Source organism: Salarias fasciatus (genome assembly GCF_902148845.1).
Source record: "Salarias fasciatus chromosome 7 unlocalized genomic scaffold, fSalaFa1.1 super_scaffold_4, whole genome shotgun sequence".
Lineage (NCBI taxonomy): Eukaryota > Metazoa > Chordata > Actinopteri > Blenniiformes > Blenniidae > Salarias > Salarias fasciatus.
This window is the reverse complement of record NW_021941229.1, coordinates 1254552-1274951: the sequence shown is the minus strand read 5'-3', so window position 1 is coordinate 1274951 and position 20400 is coordinate 1254552. Positions and strand designations below refer to the sequence as shown.

At 56.1% G+C, this 20400-nt stretch overlaps 1 protein-coding gene across 1 annotated transcript; it reads left to right on the top strand.

The window, feature by feature from the left end:
* The first annotated feature begins 26 nt into the window (after positions 1-26).
* dhx29 (DEAH (Asp-Glu-Ala-His) box polypeptide 29) lies at positions 27-19157 on the top strand. The gene is given in 28 exon segments (XM_030084311.1): positions 27-307; positions 1293-1366; positions 1444-1557; positions 1634-1763; positions 1869-2008; positions 2079-2216; positions 2537-2663; positions 2766-2928; positions 3000-3173; positions 3261-3381; positions 7979-7999; positions 8001-8381; positions 8446-8712; positions 8780-8923; positions 9693-9869; positions 9946-10086; positions 10418-10562; positions 10631-10836; positions 10899-10987; positions 14795-14923; positions 15102-15177; positions 16278-16500; positions 16573-16708; positions 17342-17432; positions 17623-17925; positions 18078-18209; positions 18571-18665; positions 18928-19157. Coding segments are annotated over 27 exon segments (4056 nt in total). The 5' UTR covers positions 27-129; the 3' UTR covers positions 18607-18665; positions 18928-19157.
* Positions 19158-20400: the final 1243 nt, after the last annotated feature.

Below are 20400 nucleotides of genomic sequence, written 5' to 3'. Positions count from 1 at the left end.
GTGATACTTCCGCTACGGAAGCCGTGCGGTCCAAAAAGACGGCGGCGATTCGCTTCTCCTCATCCAGCGGCAGTCCGGTGAGTTCTCCTCGCCGAGGCCGGTTCCAGAGGTCGGTGTCGGCCTGGATTCATGGGGGGAAAGAAGAAGAAGTCTGCGGGACCGGCGGCTCCTCCGGCGGCTCCTCCGGCGGCGGCGCACGCTGGCCGGACGGGAGCCGCTGCGGCGGGGAGCGGCGTGGCCGAGGAGCCGAAGAAACAACCGGGCGGCAGCAAGGCAGCCAAACCGGGAAAAGAGAGCCGATCTAAAGGTGACAGCACGGCAGATACACCCCGCGGAGCCTGGAGTCACTCAGACAGCAGGGCTGCCGGCGGCGGGCGGCGGGCCTCTTCAGGGGAAAGATGCTGGAAAACATTCTGCAGCCTCTTCTCTGAGTAACGTGTGTCAAAGTGCAGATTGCAAATATCTCACATCAAGGACCGATTTTATCATAATGTTCTTTATGTGTCATCCACAAACCATTATCAATACTTAATAAACAGTCATGAAGGTTTTATCACAGAATGACTCCCATATTTTACTTTTTACAGCTTTGAAATCAAAATGTTGACTCGTGTTTTCCAAAAAACTCAAATCAGTGGTTTTGAGAAGGTTTACAGATAATTCTGTCTTAATAGGCACTGTTTAAGGATATATATGTGTGTCTCACTAATCACAGTTCATTGATCATACATTAACTCTACTTAAAGGATGTGGTGGGTCAAAGGTCATGCTCAGGGAGCCGCAGTGGGAATCAGACCTCAGACCAGCACTGGCCTCTACTCATCCTACATGTATCCTGCACACCAGCTCAGTGTGTTCCTGCTGCAGGTTCTGAATGACAGAGGCTGTGATTATTGATCAGCTGTAAGGAGCTGTTTCCTCCTGGAGGCTCAGAGCAGGAGGGGCGAGCACAAATGGCTTTTCCATATTGTCTTTGAATGAATACACTCTGCAGTAGAACGGCTATGCTTATTCTGCACACTCACATTGTGTCCGTTTGTTTTTATGCATGTTAATGGATGAGTTAATGTAAATGTTAATGAGCTGTTATTATGCACATGGCTAACATATCTTGTTTTCTTCTGACTTGATAAATAATACTGTCCTCGCTAACTGAGTTATTCTGGAGTAAAAAGAACATTTCTGAACCTGAAATCTGTATTTCTGCCTGAGAACCAGTTGATAGCTGTGAACTGAGGTGAGCTGTGTGTGTCAGGAATGATGAAGAGCTCCTCTGCTTCGTCCTCCTGCAGCTCCAAAGACCTACAGCCTGGCCGGCGCCGCCCAGGTGGACCCCGGCGGCGCCTCGGACAAGTCCATCCTTAAAGTAAGAGTCAGGGCGGCGGGACGTTTCTGCTGACGAACAGGAAGTGCCGAAAGTCATGTGACTCCCTCACACCGCAGGTGGGAATCCAGGCCGAGCTGGAGAAGAAGATCGTCCGGCTGATCAACGAGTTCCGGCAGCAGAACGGCGACCGGGGCCCCGTGTCCGGCAGGCTGACCAACAAGAAGCTGCTGGTAAGAACCCCGCCGCCTCCCGCCGCCGTCGGCCCTGCGTTCCGCCCGTCATCTGCTCCTCCGCCCGGCGCCGCAGGACCTGTACTCCGCCCTGGAGAAGTTCGGCTTCCGACGGGAGCACATCGAGGACGCCATGAGGAGCAGCGTGCTGCACGGCGGAGACCTGCACTCCGCCCTGGACTGGCTCTGCCTCAACCTGCCCGACGGTGACACACACACACACACACACACACACACACACACACACACAGGACTCAGCTGTGGCAGAGGAAACCCCCTCCGAGCCGTCATCCTGGTGCTGCTGTGTTCAGACGAGCTGCCGGACGGCTTCAGCCAGCAGCTGCAGGAGGAGAGTCAGAAGACCAGGCCCAGGTTCCAGCCTGCTGCTCCTGCTGCTCCCGCGCCTCCCGCGCCTCCCGCTCAGACCCCCCCGCCCCGCAGCAGCACCAGGGTGAGTTCCGGACCGAGGGGGGCGTGGCTCCCTGCCGCTGGGCTGACCGCCGCCGTGTGGCGTCCTCCAGGACGACGCCGCCAGCGTGAAGGACTGGATCCTGAGGTACGCCGAGCAGAGCAGCGACGAAGACGAGGAGGAGGAGGAGGAGGAGGGGGGCGGGAGGAAGAACACCCACAATCCCGAACTGGACGAGAAGTTCGATCCAGTAAGTTCAGCTCAACAGGCCGGGGAGCGAGTTCACACACACCTCATCCCAGAAAACACACCGACAGGGAAACCTGCTGACTCCTGTTCTTCAGACACACACTTCCTGTGTGGGTCAGTGTGTCTGAACACTGAAACGCCGACAGCAGGAAAGACACACTCCGACGTCTGCATAATCCTGGAGGGTAGCTCTCCCTCACAGCCACAAGGTCACAGGCTCAAACACTGGCTGGGGAGTTTGCATGTTCTCCCTGTGTGTGTGTGTGTGTGTGTGATGGTGCAGTTTTCCTTGAAAGGTGTGTTTTGCGTCCCGCCCTGCAGAACGACCGCTACCTGCTCCTCACCGCTCAGCTGTACGACGCCAGAGACATGGCGGCCGCCGCCAAGGCCAAGAGCGATCGGGCGAGCCAGAGGACGGCTCAGGACCGCATCCGCATCCTCCAGCAAGGTGTGTGTGCGTGTGTGTGCGTGTGTGTGCGTGTGTGTGCGTGTGTGTGTGCGTGTGTGTGTGTGTGTGTGTGTGTGCTAGCCGTGTGTTTCCTGCTGGCAGAGATGAAGCAGCTGGAGCTCCACCCCGTCTTCAACCCCGCCATCAGAGTGGTGGACGTGGCTCAGAGGGAGAGCAAGGTGCCCCCCCCCAGCGAGGACCGGGAGGATCTGGGCTTCCAGCTGTTCGAGCGGGCGGAGAAGGCTCCTCCAGCGGAGAAAGGTCCAGCCTGACCCGTACCCTGTCTTCACCTCCACTGGACGGATCCTTCCTGGTTTTAACTGCGGTTGTTTTGGTTTCAGCTGTGAGGAAGAACGAGCCGAAGGACGTCCGGAACCTGGACTACACGGCTCGCAGCTGGACGGGGAAGTCCCCCAAGCAGTTCCTCATTGACTGGGTCCGCAAGAACCTGCCGAAGAGTCCGGCGCCGGCGTTCCACAAGGTGGCGGCCGGCCGGTACTGGAGGTGCAGGTGTGTTCTGTCTACCGGTCTGGGCCCGGGGGGGATCGGGGCGGGAGCGGGGCCATGGAGTGATGGACGGGGGTCTGCGTGCGGCAGGGTGCGGGTCCAGAGGACGGACGACGTCCTGGAGGTGTGTCCCACCATCCTGACCGAGGACAGCATGCAGGCTCAGCACCTGGCGGCCACGCTGGCGCTCTACACCCTGGTGAAAGGACAGGTGAACACACACACACACACACACACACACACACACACACACACACACACACACACACACACACACACACACACACACACACGTAGAGGACGGATCCTTACTGGTGTAAAGATCCATCCATGACGCTGCAGTTGTTACCAATACAGTCTGTTGCTCTGGAACATTCTGTTCATTTTGCGGTGGATTTCGGTGGAACGTTAGAGACTGGAGACATGGTTCCAGGCATCACCTGCTGAAGATCCACCAGCAGAGCACACCCTCACCCAACGTGCCGGTTCTTTGTCGGCTGGCTGGTTCTTTAGCGACCGGCTGGTGGTTGAGGGATGTTCAGAACACTTTGACCGTTATTTGGAAACCAATTTTCTCAAAGTCGGTTCCAAAGCGCCTTCCGGAGTTGGTACCGGAGCGTGTGCCTGTGTGGCTCACCCTCCTGCATTCATTTCATTTATTTATTTATGTATTTCATTTAGCAGACGCTTTTGTCCAAAGCAGTGTACAACACAAACAATGATTCAGACTTAAAGCTAGGGTTGGCGATCTTGGAAAACTAGCATGTAGCACGAATGTAGCATCTCCCCAAGGCTCCGCCCAGCTCCCACCCCATTGGAGGAGCTCCCGTTGGGAGCGGAGACGCGGAGACGTTCACAGCACGCGCAGTGCGCGCGGCGCTTCCGCGTCCAGTGCGTTCCTGGCGTAACCTGTCCTCAGCGCTTCGTTTTTTCGTTTTTCCTTATTTGCACTACGACAAGTTATGGCGCACTCACCGGTAAGTAAAGCCCCAAACATTCTTCCCCGCCATTCTGCAACGACGCTCCGTCCTTCTACGCACACTGAACCAGGGTCAGTGCACGCCACTGACATGTACGCGCAGGGGGCAGGTCGAACGGCGAAGGGATTTGATTGGTTTAAAAAAAGGTGTCCCGTCAAGACGATTGGTTGCTGTTTTTCCCGTTTTACTCCTGCTGTAGATAGCGGATATTTTCCAAACTACTTTAAGAACACACTATGAATTGCTTCCCATTGGGTCATAAAGATCATTTTAACCAGTATTTAAAAAAAAATGGATCTCATTCAAATCGCCAACCTTTAAGGAAAAAAATTTAGTAGGTGCAAAAACTGCAAAAATTGCTTCAAGTGCGCTGGAGGTTCAGAGCCGAGCTGGGCTGGAAGCTCCAGGTAGAGAGCAGACCTGGATCAGGGAGTCCAGGTCGGCCGGAGCCGTTCTTGTAAGTGTTTTTTAACCCAGGAGGAGAGTTTTGAATTGATCCTGGCTGCAGCTGGAAGCCAGTGAAGGAGAGGAACAGAGGAGGACCTGAGCTCTGTGGGCTGGGTGAAGACCAGACCTGCTGCTGCATTCTGGGTCCTCTGTAGAGGTTTGACTGGACCTGCAGGGAGACCCGCCAGAAGAGAGACATCACCAGAGCCTGAACCAGAAGCTGTGGGCCTGTTGGGTCAGGAAGGGTCTGATCTTCCTGATGTTGTAGAGGGCATAACGACAAGACCGAGAACCTGAGGCCACGTGAACCTTAAAGGTCAGCAGGTCATCCATCATGCTGAGTTTGTGGCACAAGTCGGCTGGCGTGAAGGTGGACACTGATCTGAGGACAGATGGACAGCTGGACAGACCATGAGTTCAGTCTGAGACAGATGTAGCTGAAGGTGGCGTTCCTTCATCCAGGTGGAGATATCAGCCAGACCTGCTGATCAGCTGAGACTGTCGTGTCGTCAGAAGGAAAGAGAGGAAGAGCTGAGTGTCGTCAGGAGGAAAGAGAGGAAGAGCTGAGTGTCGTCAGAAGGAAAGAGAGGAAGAGCTGAGTGTCGTCAGGAGGAAAGAGAGGAAGAGCTGAGTGTCGTCAGCATACAGTGGTAGGAGAAGCCATGGGAGTGAATCACTGCACCAAGTGAGGTGGTGTACAGAGAGAAGAGTAAGGGGCCAAGCACCGACCCCTGAGGGACCCCTGTTGATAGGCCATGTGACCTGGACTCCTCCCCTCGCCATGACTCTCTGAAGGATCTGCCTGTGAGGTAGAACCTGAACCACAACAGGACAGAACCTGAGAGGCCGAGGTCAGAGAGTGAGGAGAGGAGGATCTGATGGTTCAGCAGACAAGTCCAGCAGCAGGAGGACCGAGGACAGTCCAGAGGTTCTGGGACTGAGAGGAGAGCTGTCTCATCTGAAGCCTGACTGAAAAGGGTCCAGCAGGTTGTTGTTCCACAGGCGTTCAGAGACTTGGTTAAATACTGAGCCTCCAGTATTTTCGACAGGAATGGTAGAAGTGAGACTGGCCTGGAGTCTTCATCCTGGGCTGGGTCCAGATGAGGCTTTCTGAGCAGTGGGGGACGTGGGCTTGTTTAAAAGTAGCAGGAAAAATGGCGGTTTCCAGGGAGGAAGTGATGATGTGTGACTGCAGGTTTGATTATGGACCAGATGATCTGCAAGATGCTGCAGGACATGTTGTAGGTTTTGAGCTCAGAAGAAGTCTGGAGACCTGGTCCTCATAGTGGGTTTGAGCTGACTGGACTGGTCCGGCTCAGAGAACTGGTTCTGATAGCAGCCACCTTTTCAGTGGAAACGGAGGCAGACATGTCGGGAGTCAGCTCAGTGGACGGCTGAGCAGCAGGAGGAGGAAGCAGGGAGTCGAAACAGTTTTCTGGAATCAGAAGCGGCTCAGATCTTGCTCTAATAAAAGGTTTTGGTAACACTTTATTTGAAGCACCCGGTATAACACATTATAAGTAGTTATGCAGTGCTGGCCAAAAGTATTGACACCCGTGCAGTTCTGACAGATAATGCTCAATGTCTCCCAGAAAATGATTGCAATCACGAATGCTTTGGTATTAATATCTTCATTTATTTTGCTTGCAATGAAAAAGCACAAAAGAGAATGAAAAAAGTCAAATCAATTATCAATTTTACACAAAACTCCAAAAATGGGCCGGACAAAAGTTTTGGCACCCTCAGCCTAATACTTGGTGGCACAACCTCTAGCTGCTTCTGGTAACCATCAATCAGTTTCTCACAATGCTCTGCTGGAATTTTAGACCATTCTTCTTTGGCAAACTGCTCCAGGTCCCCGAGATCTGAAGGGTGCCTTCTCCAAACTGCCATTTTGAGATCTCTCCACAGGTGTTCTCTGGGATTCAGGTGTGGACTCATTGCTGGCCACTTCAGAAGCCTCCAGTGCTTTCTCACACACCTTTTTCCAGTGCTTTTAGAAGTGTTTTGGGTCGTTGTCCTGCCGGAGACCCATGACCTCTGAGGGAGCCCCAGCTGTCTCACGCTGGGCCCTACATTCGTCTTCAGACTTCATCATGCCATGCACACGGTCCAGCAGTCCAGCGCCGGAGGCAGCAAAGCAACCCCAGAACATCAGGGAGCCTCCGCCATGTTGGACTGCAGGGACCGTCTTCTGTTCTTCGAAGGCCTCCTTTGCTTTCCTGTAAACTCTTTGTCGATGCCTTTTCCCAAAAAGCTCTAGTTTCGTCTCATCTGACCAGAGAACATTCTTCCAAAACGCTGCTGGCTTTCTCGGGTCAGTTTAACTCCAGCCTGGCTTTGTTCTGTCTCTGGGTCAGAAGTGGGTCTTCCTGGGTGTCCTACCATGAAGTCCCTTCATTCAGGCGCCGACGGATAGTCCGGTTGACACTGTTGTACCTCGGACTGCAGGACACCTTGAACTTGTTTGGATGTTAGTCGAGGTTCTTTATCCAGCATCCACACAATCTTTCGTTGAAATCTTTCGTCAATTTTCCTTTTTCGTCCACATCTAGGGAGGTTAGCCGCAGTGCCATGGGCGTTAAACTTCTTGATGCCGCTGCGCACTGCAGACACAGGAACATCCAGGTCTGTGGAGGTGGACTGGAGCCTGGAGATGGCCCATGCTTCTCCACAATTCTGCCTCTCCAGTCCTCAGACAGTTCTTTGGTCTTCTTTCTGTTCTCCTGCTCAGTGTGGGACACACCTGGACGCAGGACAGAGGCTGAGTCCACTTTAATCCATTTGAACTGGCTGCAGCTGTGATGTTCCACGGGTCGGTAACAGCTGCTGTTAGTTACACGATTTAGAGACGCATCACATGATTTGTCAAAGGGTGCCAATACTTGTGTACACCCCTTTTTTATGTTTGGTGTGGAATTATATCAAATTTGGCATTTGGCAATTTGTTTAGTGGTTTCTATTGAAGAACAAAAAGAAATGAACATTTTAATAACAAAGCATTTGTAATTGCAGTCATTTTCTGGCTGAAATTGAGCATTATCTGACAGAACTGCAGGGGCCTCAATACTTTTGGCCAGCACTGTAAACACTCATAAATGACCATAATGCTTTATAACCCACTGTACAGCATAGGGTTAGGGTTGGGGTTAGGTCCTGACATTATAAAGCATTGTGATCATTTATGAGTGTTTATGACTGTAGCTGTACAGTGTTGCTGAGATGTGGTACACAGGAGGACTTCAAGGAAAGTGTTACCAAGGGTTTCTTTGCGGACTGCAGGCAGGAGGTAAAGGAAGCGGGTTTCTGTTTGTATGAGGACACATCAGCGGGTTCTTGGGATTCATCCACCCTCCTTCACTCCCCCCCCCCCCCCTGCAGTCGGTGCACCAGCTGCTGCCGCCCCCCCTACCGGGAGGTGTGGCTGGAGTGGCGGGACGGCGAGCAGCAGCGGCAGGAGGAGAGCCGCTCCGCCGCCAACAAACCCCGAGACCAGTTCATCTCCCGCCTGCTGGCCCGACTCAAGCAGCAGCAGAACCAGAACCAGAACCAGAACCAGAACTGGGGGCCGGCGGAGGACTTCGGGGGAGGGACGGGACGGCGCGGGGACGAGGACCTGGAGCCCGAGGAGTCCTGGGAGAGCCTGGCCGGCCTGGACGTGTCCGAGGGGGGGCAGGAGGACGGGAGTGAGAGGACCGGCGGGAGGGACGGAGCGGCGGCGCTGCAGGCGGCCCGGGAGCTGCTGGTCCGGCTGAGGACGTCTCCGCTCGCCTGCCAGCTGAAGGTGGAGAACCCGAACGCCCCCGGCGCGGCGTGCGGGACCAGAGTCAACCCTGTCCTCTGTCCAGGCGGAGCGGGAGCAGCTGCCGGTCTTCCAGCACCGCCTGCGGGTCCTGGAGGCCCTGCAGCGCCACCCGGTGGTGGTGGTGGCCGGCGAGACGGGCAGCGGGAAGAGCACCCAGATCCCGCAGTTCCTGCTGGAGGAGCTGCTGGGCGGCGGCGAGACGCCGCAGCGCTGCAACATCATGGTCACGCAGCCGCGCCGCATCTCCGCCATGAGCCTGGCCTCCAGGGTCAGCCAGGAGCTGGGCTGCCCGGACGGCCCGGGGTCAAAGGTGAAGCCGCTCCGCCGCCCCGGGTGCCGAGGTCCGCGGCGCCAGACGCTAACGCCGCTGTTTGCAGACGTCGCTGTGCGGATACCAGATCCGGATGGAGAACCGGTCCGGGGACTGGACCCGCCTGCTGTACTGCACCACCGGGGTCCTGCTGCGGAGGCTGCAGCACGACACACACCTCTCCGCGCTCACACACATCGTGGTGGACGAGGTACGGCACACTCACACCACCTGAGCACCGAACACACCCACACTGTCTGAAAACACTCCGTTTCCGTGGAAACAGGGAAAAGCTCCACTTTCTAAAGCACACACACTCTTGCGAATTCTGCGTTGAAGGCGGATGCTGGAAGCACTCATCCACCACGGTTGCTCCGGTTAGCTGAGTTTTTAGCGTCACTCCTGGAGCCGCTCGTCTCTGCGTCCGCCATGATGGCTCCACCTCTCCTGGAGACGCTGGTGTTGTTGGCGAGCGCGCCCTGAGCTGACCTGACCAATGAAACGCAGCGAACACACCCCGCACCACGTCGGGACACGCTGTGAAAATGCACAAACGCACCCAAACAATTGCGCTCCGACCTCCGGCTGTCCTGTTAGCGAGTGCAGACGACTGTCCACCGACTCAGAGAGCTGCAGACGTCTGCTCTCTCTCCGGTACAAACGGTGTGGCAACATTTCAACCGGTACACACTTTTACACCGTCACACGGTGTTACACCGTCACACGGTGTTACACCGTCATACCGCCCAGCCTGACCTCACATGAATGCTAACATGCTTCAAGAACACATCTACTCACTATCTTCACGAACGCATTCTCTGTAAACGATCGGCCGTAGCGCCGGAGATTAGCTCCGTCCACGTCTGACTAGGACCCCATAGCTGTCTGAACGGGATGCCCGACTAAAAATAACAAACATCAGTCACAAAATAACAGAACTGACAGGGAATTTGTAACACACACACACACCATGTGCTCAGGTCCACGAGCGCAGCGTCCAGTCCGACTTCCTGCTCACCATCCTGAAGGACGTGGTGAGGCGGCGGTCCGACTTGCGGCTCGTCCTCATGAGCGCCACCGTGGACTGCCACAAGTTCTCCTCCTACTTCAACCGCTGCCCCGTCATCAGCATCCCGGGCAGGACCTTCCCCGTGGAGGTATGCCGCCGCCGCCGCCGTGAGGGCCGCCGCTGCCGCCGCCGCCTCACGCCGCGGGGACATGTCCTCTCTGCAGGTCTTCCATCTGGAGGACATCGTGGAGGAGACGGGGTACGTCCTGGAGAAGGACTCGGAGTACTGCCAGAAGATCCTGGAGGAGGAGGAGGAAGTCAGCGTCTCCGTCACGCAGAAAGGAGGGAAGACTCTGCAGCACCAGGTGACCAACATGAGGCCCGTGGGCCACAATCGGCCCTCGGGAGGGTCCAGTCCGGCCCAACAAACCACAGAGGCACCGAGAAGAAAACACTGATCGTTTTAACAGTTTTCTTCAGCACAACACAACACGAGACCGAGCTGAGAAACCAGCGATGAGCGCTAGCTAGCTAGCATTAGCCTGGAGAAAAACACCCAGGATGCAACAGCTGCAGAGAAGGGTCTGGACTGAAGGGTCATGGTGGTGGTGTGCCTGCTGAGACCAGGACCGGGCCGGGCCGGACCAGGACCAGGACCAGGACCAGGACCGGGGTTAACGTGTGTCTTCTTCACAGGAGTTGATAGTGAAGGACCCGTCCTCCGGCTGGGACCTGGGTCCGGACCTGGACCACTTCAGCAGCCGCACCCGGCAGGTCCTGCAGTACATGAACCCCAACAAGATCAACATGGAGCTGCTGGTGGACCTGCTGGCCTACCTGGGTACTGCCGGGGGGGCTCGAGGCCGGGTCTGTCCCGGGCGGCGCTGACACTCTTCCTGTCTCCGGCAGACAAAGCGCCGCAGTTCTCGGCCGTGGACGGAGCGGTTCTGGTCTTCCTGCCCGGCCTGGCTCACATCCAGCAGCTGTACGACCTGCTGACCTCGGACCAGAGGTTCAGGGACAAGAACAGGTTCCGGATCCTGGCTCTGCACTCCACCCTGTCCTCCAGGGACCAGGCCGCCGCCTTCACAGTGCCCCCTGCTGGAGTCAGGAAGGTAAACACTGATGGCGCCCGGGAGTCCGTCTGCAGCGCTTCACCTGGTTCTCTTCCTTTCAGATCGTTTTGTCCACCAACATCGCCGAGACGGGCGTGACGATTCCCGACGTGGTGTTCGTCATCGACACCGGGAAGACCAAGGAGAACAAGTGAGTTCTGGTGACGGTTCTTCTTTAAAGCAGACAGTTTAACACGACCCACAGGACCTGAGCCGAGCTGAGACGCTGCCAGGAATGCTCGCTAACTAGCATTAGCCTCAGAGCCATGCTGCGAAATGAAAAATACCCAGAATGCAACAGTTACAGTAAAACTGGTTTTAGAAACTTAAATCATTGTGTTCAAGCCAAATATGATAATCATCTGATGGGACTCAACACTGCCACCTAGTGGTCCACAGAGGCCTGAGCCCAGCGGGACTGGCTGCTCTGTCTCCGACCATGAGCAGACCCAGAGCAGAACCAGAGCAGGACCAGAGCAGAACCAGAGCAGAACCAGAGCAGAACCAGAGCAGGACCAGAGCAGAACCAGAGCAGAGCCAGAGCAGCTCCAGAGCAGAACCAGAGCAGGACCAGAGCAGAACCAGAGCAGAACCAGAGCAGGACCAGAGCAGAACCAGAGCAGAACCAGAGCAGGACCAGAGCAGAACCAGAGCAGGACCAGAGCAGAACCAGAGCAGAACCAGAGCAGAACCAGAGCAGCTCCAGAGCAGCTCCAGAGCAGAACCAGAACAGAGCCAGAGCAGAACCAGAGCAGAACCAGAGCAGCTCCAGAGCAGAACCAGAACAGAGCCAGAGCAGAACCAGAGCAGCTCCAGAGCAGCTCCAGAGCAGAACCAGAACAGAGCCAGAGCAGAACCAGAGCAGAACCAGAGCAGGACCAGAGCAGAACCAGAGCAGGACCAGAGCAGAACCAGAGCAGAACCAGAGCAGAACCAGAGCAGAACCAGAGCAGCTCCAGAGCAGACCCAGAGCAGGACCAGAGCAGACCCAGAGCAGAACCAGAACAGAGCCAGAGCAGAACCAGAACAGAGCCAGAGCAGAACCAGAGCAGAACCAGAGCAGAACCAGAGCAGCTCCAGAGCAGCTCCAGAGCAGAACCAGAACAGAGCCAGAGCAGAACCAGAGCAGAACCAGAGCAGCTCCAGAGCAGAACCAGAACAGAGCCAGAGCAGAGCCAGAGCAGAACCAGAGCAGAACCAGAGCAGAACCAGAGCAGCTCCAGAGCAGGACCAGAACAGAGCCAGAGCAGAACCAGAGCAGAACCAGAGCAGGACCAGAGCAGGACCAGAGCAGGACCAGAGCAGAACCAGAGCAGGACCAGAGCAGGACCAGAGCAGGACCAGAGCAGAACCAGAGCAGGACCAGAGCAGGACCAGAGCAGAACCAGAGCAGAACCAGAGCAGGACCAGAGCAGACCCAGAGCAGAACCAGAGCAGAGCCAGAGCAGGACCAGAGCAGAGCCAGAGCAGGACCAGAGCAGAGCCAGAGCAGGACCAGAGCAGGACCAGAGCAGAACCAGAGCAGAACCAGAGCAGGACCAGAGCAGAACCAGAGCAGAACCAGAGCAGAACCAGAGCAGGACCAGAGCAGAACCAGAGCAGGACCAGAGCAGACCCAGAGCAGGACCAGAGCAGAACCAGAGCAGAACCAGAGCAGCCCCAGAGCAGAACCAGAGCAGAGCCAGAGCAGGACCAGAGCAGAGCCAGAGCAGGACCAGAGCAGGACCAGAGCAGCTCCAGAGCAGAACCAGAGCAGAACCAGAGCAGAACCAGAGCAGGACCAGAGCAGCTCCAGAGCAGCTCCAGAGCAGAGCCAGAGCAGAACCAGAGCAGCTCCAGAGCAGAACCAGAGCAGAACCAGAGCAGAACCAGAGCAGAACCAGAGCAGAACCAGAGCAGCTCCAGAGCAGCTCCAGAGCAGAGCCAGAGCAGAACCAGAGCAGCTCCAGAGCAGAACCAGAGCAGAACCAGAGCAGAACCAGAGCAGGACCAGAGCAGCTCCAGAGCAGAGCCAGAGCAGCTCCAGAGCAGAACCAGAGCAGAACCAGAGCAGAACCAGAGCAGCTCCAGAGGAGCTCAAGAGCAGAACCAGAGCAGAACCAGAGCAGAACCAGAGCAGGACCAGAGCAGAACCAGAGCAGCTCCAGAGCAGAACCAGAGCAGGACCAGAGCAGGACCAGAGCAGAGCCAGAGCAGGACCAGAGCAGGACCAGAGCAGCTCCAGAGCAGAACCAGAGCAGGACCAGAGCAGGACCAGAGCAGGACCAGAGCAGAACCAGAGCAGCTCCAGAGCAGGACCAGAGCAGAACCAGAGCAGAACCAGAGCAGAACCAGAGCAGCTCCAGAGCAGCTCCAGAGCAGAACCAGAGCAGGACCAGAGCAGGACCAGAGCAGGACCAGAGCAGGACCAGAGCAGGACCAGAGCAGGACCAGAGCAGGACCAGAGCAGAACCAGAGCAGAACCAGAGCAGGACCAGAGCAGGACCAGAGCAGAACCAGAGCAGAACCAGAGCAGAACCAGAGCAGAACCAGAGCAGCTCCAGAGCAGGACCAGAGCAGAACCAGAGCAGAGCCAGAGCAGGACCAGAGCAGAGCCAGAGCAGGACCAGAGCAGGACCAGAGCAGAACCAGAGCAGAACCAGAGCAGGACCAGAGCAGAGCCAGAGCAGCTCCAGAGCAGAACCAGAGCAGAGCCAGAGCAGAACCAGAGCAGCTCCAGAGCAGCTCCAGAGCAGCTCCAGAGCAGAACCAGAGCAGAACCAGAGCAGAACCAGAGCAGCTCCAGAGCAGCTCCAGAGCAGAACCAGAGCAGCTCCAGAGCAGAACCAGAGCAGAACCAGAGCAGAACCAGAGCAGAACCAGAGCAGCTCCAGAGCAGAACCAGAGCAGGACCAGAGCAGGACCAGAGCAGAACCAGAGCAGCTCCAGAGCAGAGCCAGAGCAGGACCAGAGCAGGACCAGAGCAGCTCCAGAGCAGAACCAGAGCAGGACCAGAGCAGGACCAGAGCAGGACCAGAGCAGAACCAGAGCAGCTCCAGAGCAGAACCAGAGCAGAACCAGAGCAGGACCAGAGCAGGACCAGAGCAGAACCAGAGCAGAACCAGAGCAGCTCCAGAGCAGAACCAGAGCAGGACCAGAGCAGGACCAGAGCAGAACCAGAGCAGAACCAGAGCAGCTCCAGAGCAGAGCCAGAGCAGGACCAGAGCAGAACCAGAGCAGCTCCAGAGCAGAACCAGAGCAGGACCAGAGCAGAACCAGAGCAGAACCAGAGCAGAACCAGAGCAGGACCAGAGCAGAACCAGAGCAGCTCCAGAGCAGACCCAGAGCAGGACCAGAGCAGAACCATAGCAGGACCAGAGCAGGACCAGAGCAGAACCAGAGCAGAACCAGAGCAGGACCAGAGCAGCTCCAGAGCAGAACCAGAGCAGGACCAGAGCAGAGCCAGAGCAGAACCAGAGCAGAACCAGAGCAGCTCCAGAGCAGCTCCAGAGCAGAGCCAGAGCAGGACCAGAGCAGAACCAGAGCAGAACCAGAGCAGCTCCAGAGCAGGACCAGAGCAGGACCAGAGCAGGACCAGAGCAGAACCAGAGCAGAACCAGAGCAGAACCAGAGCAGCTCCAGAGCAGCTCCAGAGCAGAACCAGAGCAGGACCAGAGCAGCTCCAGAGCAGAACCAGAGCAGGACCAGAGCAGCTCCAGAGCAGAACCAGAGCAGGACCAGAGCAGAGCCAGAGCAGAGCCAGAGCAGGACCAGAGCAGGACCAGAGCAGAACCAGAGCAGAGCCAGAGCAGAGCCAGAGCAGAGCCAGAGCAGAGCCAGAGCAGGACCAGAGCAGAGCCAGAGCAGAGCCAGAGCAGGACCAGAGCAGAGCCAGAGCAGGACCAGAGCAGGACCAGAGCAGCTCCAGAGCAGAACCAGAGCAGAGCCAGAGCAGCTGACGGGTCCCTCTGTTCCTCAGGTACCATGAGAGCAGCCAGATGAGCTCCCTGGTGGAGACGTTTGTGTCCAAAGCCAGCGCCCTCCAGAGGCAGGGGAGGGCAGGACGGGTGCGAAACGGCTTCTGCTTCAGACTGTACCCCAAATACAGGTACCAGGACACACACACACACACACACACACACACAACACACACACACACACACACACATACACACACACACACACACACACACACACACACACACACACACCACACACAACACACACACACACACACCACACACACAGAGCCTTCTGGTGGTTTGAGGCTGTTTGCTGTGGCTCAGGTTCGAGGCCTTCATGGACTACTCGGTGCCGGAGATCCTCCGGGTCCCGCTGGAGGAGCTGTGTCTTCACATCATGGTAGGAGACTCACACTCCCTTCAACACTCTTTCAGTGCAAACACAGGTAAAGAGAGGGAAACGTCCCCGTTTGAGGAGGAACAGAGCAGCGGCCAGACGAGGAGGACTCTGATGAAGGGTCTGAGCCTGAAGATTCACAAAGTTACTCGTGAAAACAGTGAATGTAGAATACTGCTGTTCATCAAAGTCAGTATCCCTTTAAAAAGCAATGGAATCAGGACAGGCTCTGCCAGAAAATCCAACAAAATGCAACTCTTCTCTCACTCGCAGTGCAGGTTTCTACCACAAGGTGGTGCTTTTAGTCACACAGAGTGTGGTTCCAGGGTGTTTTCAATTCAGACTTGGTTATTCTGAATTAAATAATTCAGAATTATATTCCTGATCTCGGTGTTTACATGGGAAAAGTGAAGGATTGACTCCTCTCTCACGCCAGGGTCTGTGACGTTCTGATTGGACGGGGCGCCCGTGACGTTCTGATGTCTCCAGGAAGTAAACAGCGTTTTTCTCGTCTTTCTTTCTGGATTAACTTTGATGCTGCAGCTTTGATGAAGTCCTCATTGTTAAGTGTCCGTCGATCCGCTCGTTTCATTAAATCCAATTCTTCTAAAACTGCTGTTAAATAAATCGTCTCCATACGAGTCGAACCGCGGACAGCGGGCCGCCATCTGGTATATTGCGTCATCACGACAGAGCAGAACGACCAGAATGAAGTGGCCTCATTAGCAGATGATTCTGCTTCCGAAGGAGAATAAACCCGCTGGTCTGTTGGGATTTAAAGTTAATTCTAAACCAAGTTTTCAGGCGTTTCCATGGTGATTTCAGAGCAGAACTGGGCTTTATTCAGATTTATAGAGGAATAAAAAGTCCCATGTAAACACAGGGAAAGAGGAAGCAGTAACACAACAGGTTTTTGGCTGTTGATCTTGTATCGCTAACATCAGGGTGTCAAACATAAGGCTCATGGACCAGAACCAGCCTGCAGAGGCTCCGATTGGGACAAACTACAAGAAAGTTCTAACAGTTTTAAAGGAAACGCAGATTTTTCTGAGCAGCTGGACTCCAGGTGTGTGACGGCGCTGGCGGTGTGTGTCCTGTGGTAGAATGCCAGTACGGCTCCCGGAGGACTTCCTGAGCCGGGCGCCGGACGCCCCCGCAGCCGCAGTCCGTCAGCAACGCCGTCAGCCTGCTGCGGAGGATCGGCGCCTGCCGGCCCGACGGCACCGCCCTCACGCCGCTGGGCCACACCTGGCCGGCCTGCCCGTCAACGTCAAGATCGGGAAGATGCTGATCTACGGCGCCATCCTGGGCTGCATGGAGCCCGTGGTACGTCCCGCCGGCCCACCGCCTCACGCCGCCTCCTCGCCGGCGGGGCTGACTCCCTCTCCTCTGTTCCAGGCCACCAACTCGCCGCCGCCATCGCCGAGAAGTCCCCGTTCTCCACGCCCATGAACCGGAAGGAGGAGGCAACCTGGCAAGGCCGCGCTGGCCGTAGCCAACTCCGACCACCTCACCTGTACAACGCTTACCTCGGGTACGAGGGGGAGGGGGGAGGGGAGGGGGGTCTGGGATCGGTGGAGGCTGCAGTACAGTTACCCTGCTGTGACCGTTCAGGAAGTCCTGATGGACCACGACGCATCAGATGAAGGAACAACTTTCATCTGTTCAGTTTGATTTCTGTGGCTCCAAGTAGAACATCCAGAGAAACACCTGACGGTTCCCATGAGAGGACAAGAAGAGCCGAGACGAAACCTGCAGAACCAGACCCAGAGGAGAGACTTCCTGCAGACCAGACCCAGAGGAGACTTCCTGCAGAACCAGACCCAGAGGAGACTTCCTGCAGAACCAGACCCAGAGGAGACTTCCTGCAGAACCAGACCCAGAGGAGACTTCCTGCTGAACCAGACCCAGAGGAGACTTCCTGCTGAACCAGACACAGAGGGAGACTTCCTGCAGAACCAGACTCAGAGACTGTCTCCTGTTCTGCCAGGACAGACAGAAGTCCTCCAGTGTTGGTCCTCCAGCAGTCTGAACCTGCAGCAGCTTCAGTAGAAGCTGGTCCTGGAGTGGCTCTGACTGAAGCTTCACAGATGGAAGAGTCTTCACCCTCTCCCTGAGCGTCCAGACTGCTGTCCTCCCTCACTGTCTCTGTCCTCTGTGTCTGCAGGTGGAGGAACGCTCAGGCCGAGGGGCTGAGAACAGAAATGTCCTACTGCAGGAAGCACTTCCTGAATCGAACGGCTCTCCTCACCATGGAGGTAACGTTTCCCCGGTGTCAGGGAGGAGGTGTTCTGCACCGCTCTCCAGCGGGGTCTCTGCCGTCACTGGGTCAGAACCAGGAACTGGACCCTTCATGACATGAATACTGAAGCTGCTGAGCTGCAGCGCCACGGTTTGGCGAACGGTCATGTGCTCAACCGTCCTCCCGGTCCCCGCTGCTCATCTCAGGACGTGAAGAAGGAGGCTGATGAAGATGATGGAGGAGGCGGGGTTCTGGTCCCGCCCCAAGCAGCAGCAGCAGCAAGCGGGCGGCGCCGCCGCATGTCCAGGCCGCAGGTGTCGGTGCTGAACGCCGTGCTGACGGCGGGGCTGTACGAAAGCGTGGCCCGGGTGCTGTGCACAGCCCTCGGTGGACGTGCTGGAGAGCGGGTGGCGGTGCACGGCGGAGACGCCGCAGGCCGGGCGCAGGTCCACCCCTCCTCGGTGAACCGCAACCCTGCAGACACACGGCTGGCTGCTGTACCGGAGAAGGTGGGTGTGTGTGTGTGTGTGTGTGTGTGTGTGTGTGTGTGTGTGTGTTGTGTGGTGTGTGTGTGTGTGGTGTGTGTGTGTGTGTGTGTGTGTGTGTGACTGATTAGCAGGTGAGTGTGTGCCTCTGCCCTGCTCATGGCTGCCCTGTGCAGGTGAAGTACGGTAGGATCTACCTGCGGGACACCACCCTCATCTCTCCCTTCCCCATGCTGCTGTTCGGAGGCGCATCGACATCCAGCACGGGAGCGGCTCATCACTCTGGAGCAGGCTGGATCCACTTCCAGGTCAGTGAACGCACCACGGAGCCAGCGGCGCTACGTTCTGGAAGGACCGCAGGAGGCGGAGGACAGGTCCCACAGGCAGGGGGCAGCAGCGGTACGGAGCTGTGTCGTCTGCATAAGGGTTTTATTTATGAGTGTGTAAGTGGAGATACACACCACACACACACACACACACACACACACACACACACACGCACGCTGAACTTACAGCCTCCACTTGGCCTCATCCACTCAACAGGAAAACCCTCTGTTACAGTAATTAATGGCAGTGACTCCACAGAGTATGAACTCGGTGCCTCCAGAGAGGGTTTGCTCTGAACCCGCTGTGGAGGAACGTTCCGGCCTGACGCTGCTGATCCTGCAGGCTCCTGTGCGGATCGGAGTGATCTTCAAACACTGAGGAAGCTGATTGACTCGCTGCTGGAGAAGAAGCTGGAGAACCCCAGGATGAGCTGGAAGGTCAAGCCGGCGGGCGCCACAGCCAATCACGGCACAGCGTCCTCTCACTGACTTCTGAATGAGAACCGAGAACCGAGAACCCTGGGGTTTGGGTCTGCTGCCGGCTGCTGCCTGGTTTCCCTCAGGACTGTTCAGATATTATGGGATGTATGGATGTGCAGTTATGGCAGTTAGAGAAGCATCAGAGCAGCCGGGACAGTGAAGGATCAGTCGCCAGCAGTAAGGGTTCCAGATGAAAAGCTGCTCCTCTTGTCTGCTGCAGGTGAGACGACCATCCAGCTGATCCTGATCTGATCCTGTCGGAGCACGCCGCCTGACGTGGTGTATGAGGGGCGACGTCTGGGCCGTGTCTTTAAATAACGTGTGCACTGTGAAATCAGTGCAGCTGCTGCAGGCCGATATTTCCCAGCATGCTCTGAGAATGACCATGGAGCTGCCGGAGGACGCCGTTCCAGCTCCCCACGCTTTCCACAGAGAAATCCCACCACAGACCGCTATTTTTATGGAAATAAATGATTCCGAAGTGGAACGTTGTCATGCTTCTGTGTTCCTTCAATACCGTCTAATGAATGACCTGGACCAGCAACACCAGGGACCCGGTGCCCTCCGAGGATCTGCCAGGGAAGTCTCCTCTGAGTCCGGTTTCTACAGGAAGTCTAATCTGGGTCTGGTTCAGCAGGAAGTCTCCTCTGGGTCTGGTTCTGCAGGAAGTCTAATCTGGGTCTGGTTCTGCAGGAAGTCTCTGGGTCTCCTCTGGGTCTGTTCTGCAGGAAGTCTCTGGGTCTCCTCTGGGTCTGGTTCTACAGGAAGTCTCCTCTGGGTCTGGTTCTACAGGAAGTCTCCTCTGGGTCTGGTTTTCTACAGGGAGTCTCCTCTGGGTTGGTTCTACAGGGAGTTCCTCTGGGTCTGGTTCTGCAGGAAGTTCCTCTGGGTCTGGTTCTACAGGGAGTCTCCTCTGGGTCTGGTTCTACAGGGAGTCTCCTCTGGGTACTGGTTCTGCAGGAAGTCTCCTCTGTGTCTGGTTCTACAGGGAGTCTCCTCTGGGTCTGGTTCGGCAGGAAGTCTCCTCTGGGTCTGGTTCTGCAGGAAGTCCCCTCTGGTCTGGTTCTACAGGAAGTCTCTCTGGGTCTGTTCTGCAGGAAGTCTCCTCTGGGTCTGGTTCTACGGAAGTCTCCTCTGGGTCGGGTTCTGCAGGGAGTCTCTGGGTCTCCTCTGGTCTGGCCTTCCCGGTGAATTGTGGGTTTTTCAGAGTAAAGTGTCTAAAGCCAGAGGACTGTGTTGTTTGCTGCTGTAGATATAAAATCAACATTTAAAAGGAATCATAACAGAAGATCAGCTGAAAAGTCACAACTAACAACAGATTTCATATTTCCTGATTCATAGCTGAAGATTGGCGAACAGCTTTGTTAATCTGGATTTTAGAAGTCAGCTGTTTGAATGCTGTGTGCGGCCAGGCTGTTCCGATCACAGGTCGTGACCTTGTGCCCAACCACAAAGTGAGAGCTGAGGGTTTTTTTCCTCGAGGCAGAGAGAAAACATGAGTTCTTGTGAACGAGCAGCTCGAAGCGGAAGTTGTCCGGCTCTGTCAACACAGGGTTTTACAGCCTTGCCAAGAAGACAGTGGTTGAACTTTTCTTCTGACGGTCACAGGAAGTTACCACAATGATCAGCTGTTCTGTTCCCTGCAGCCGTCTCCCCTGACTTCCCCGAAGCACACACTCACTGCAGACAGTTA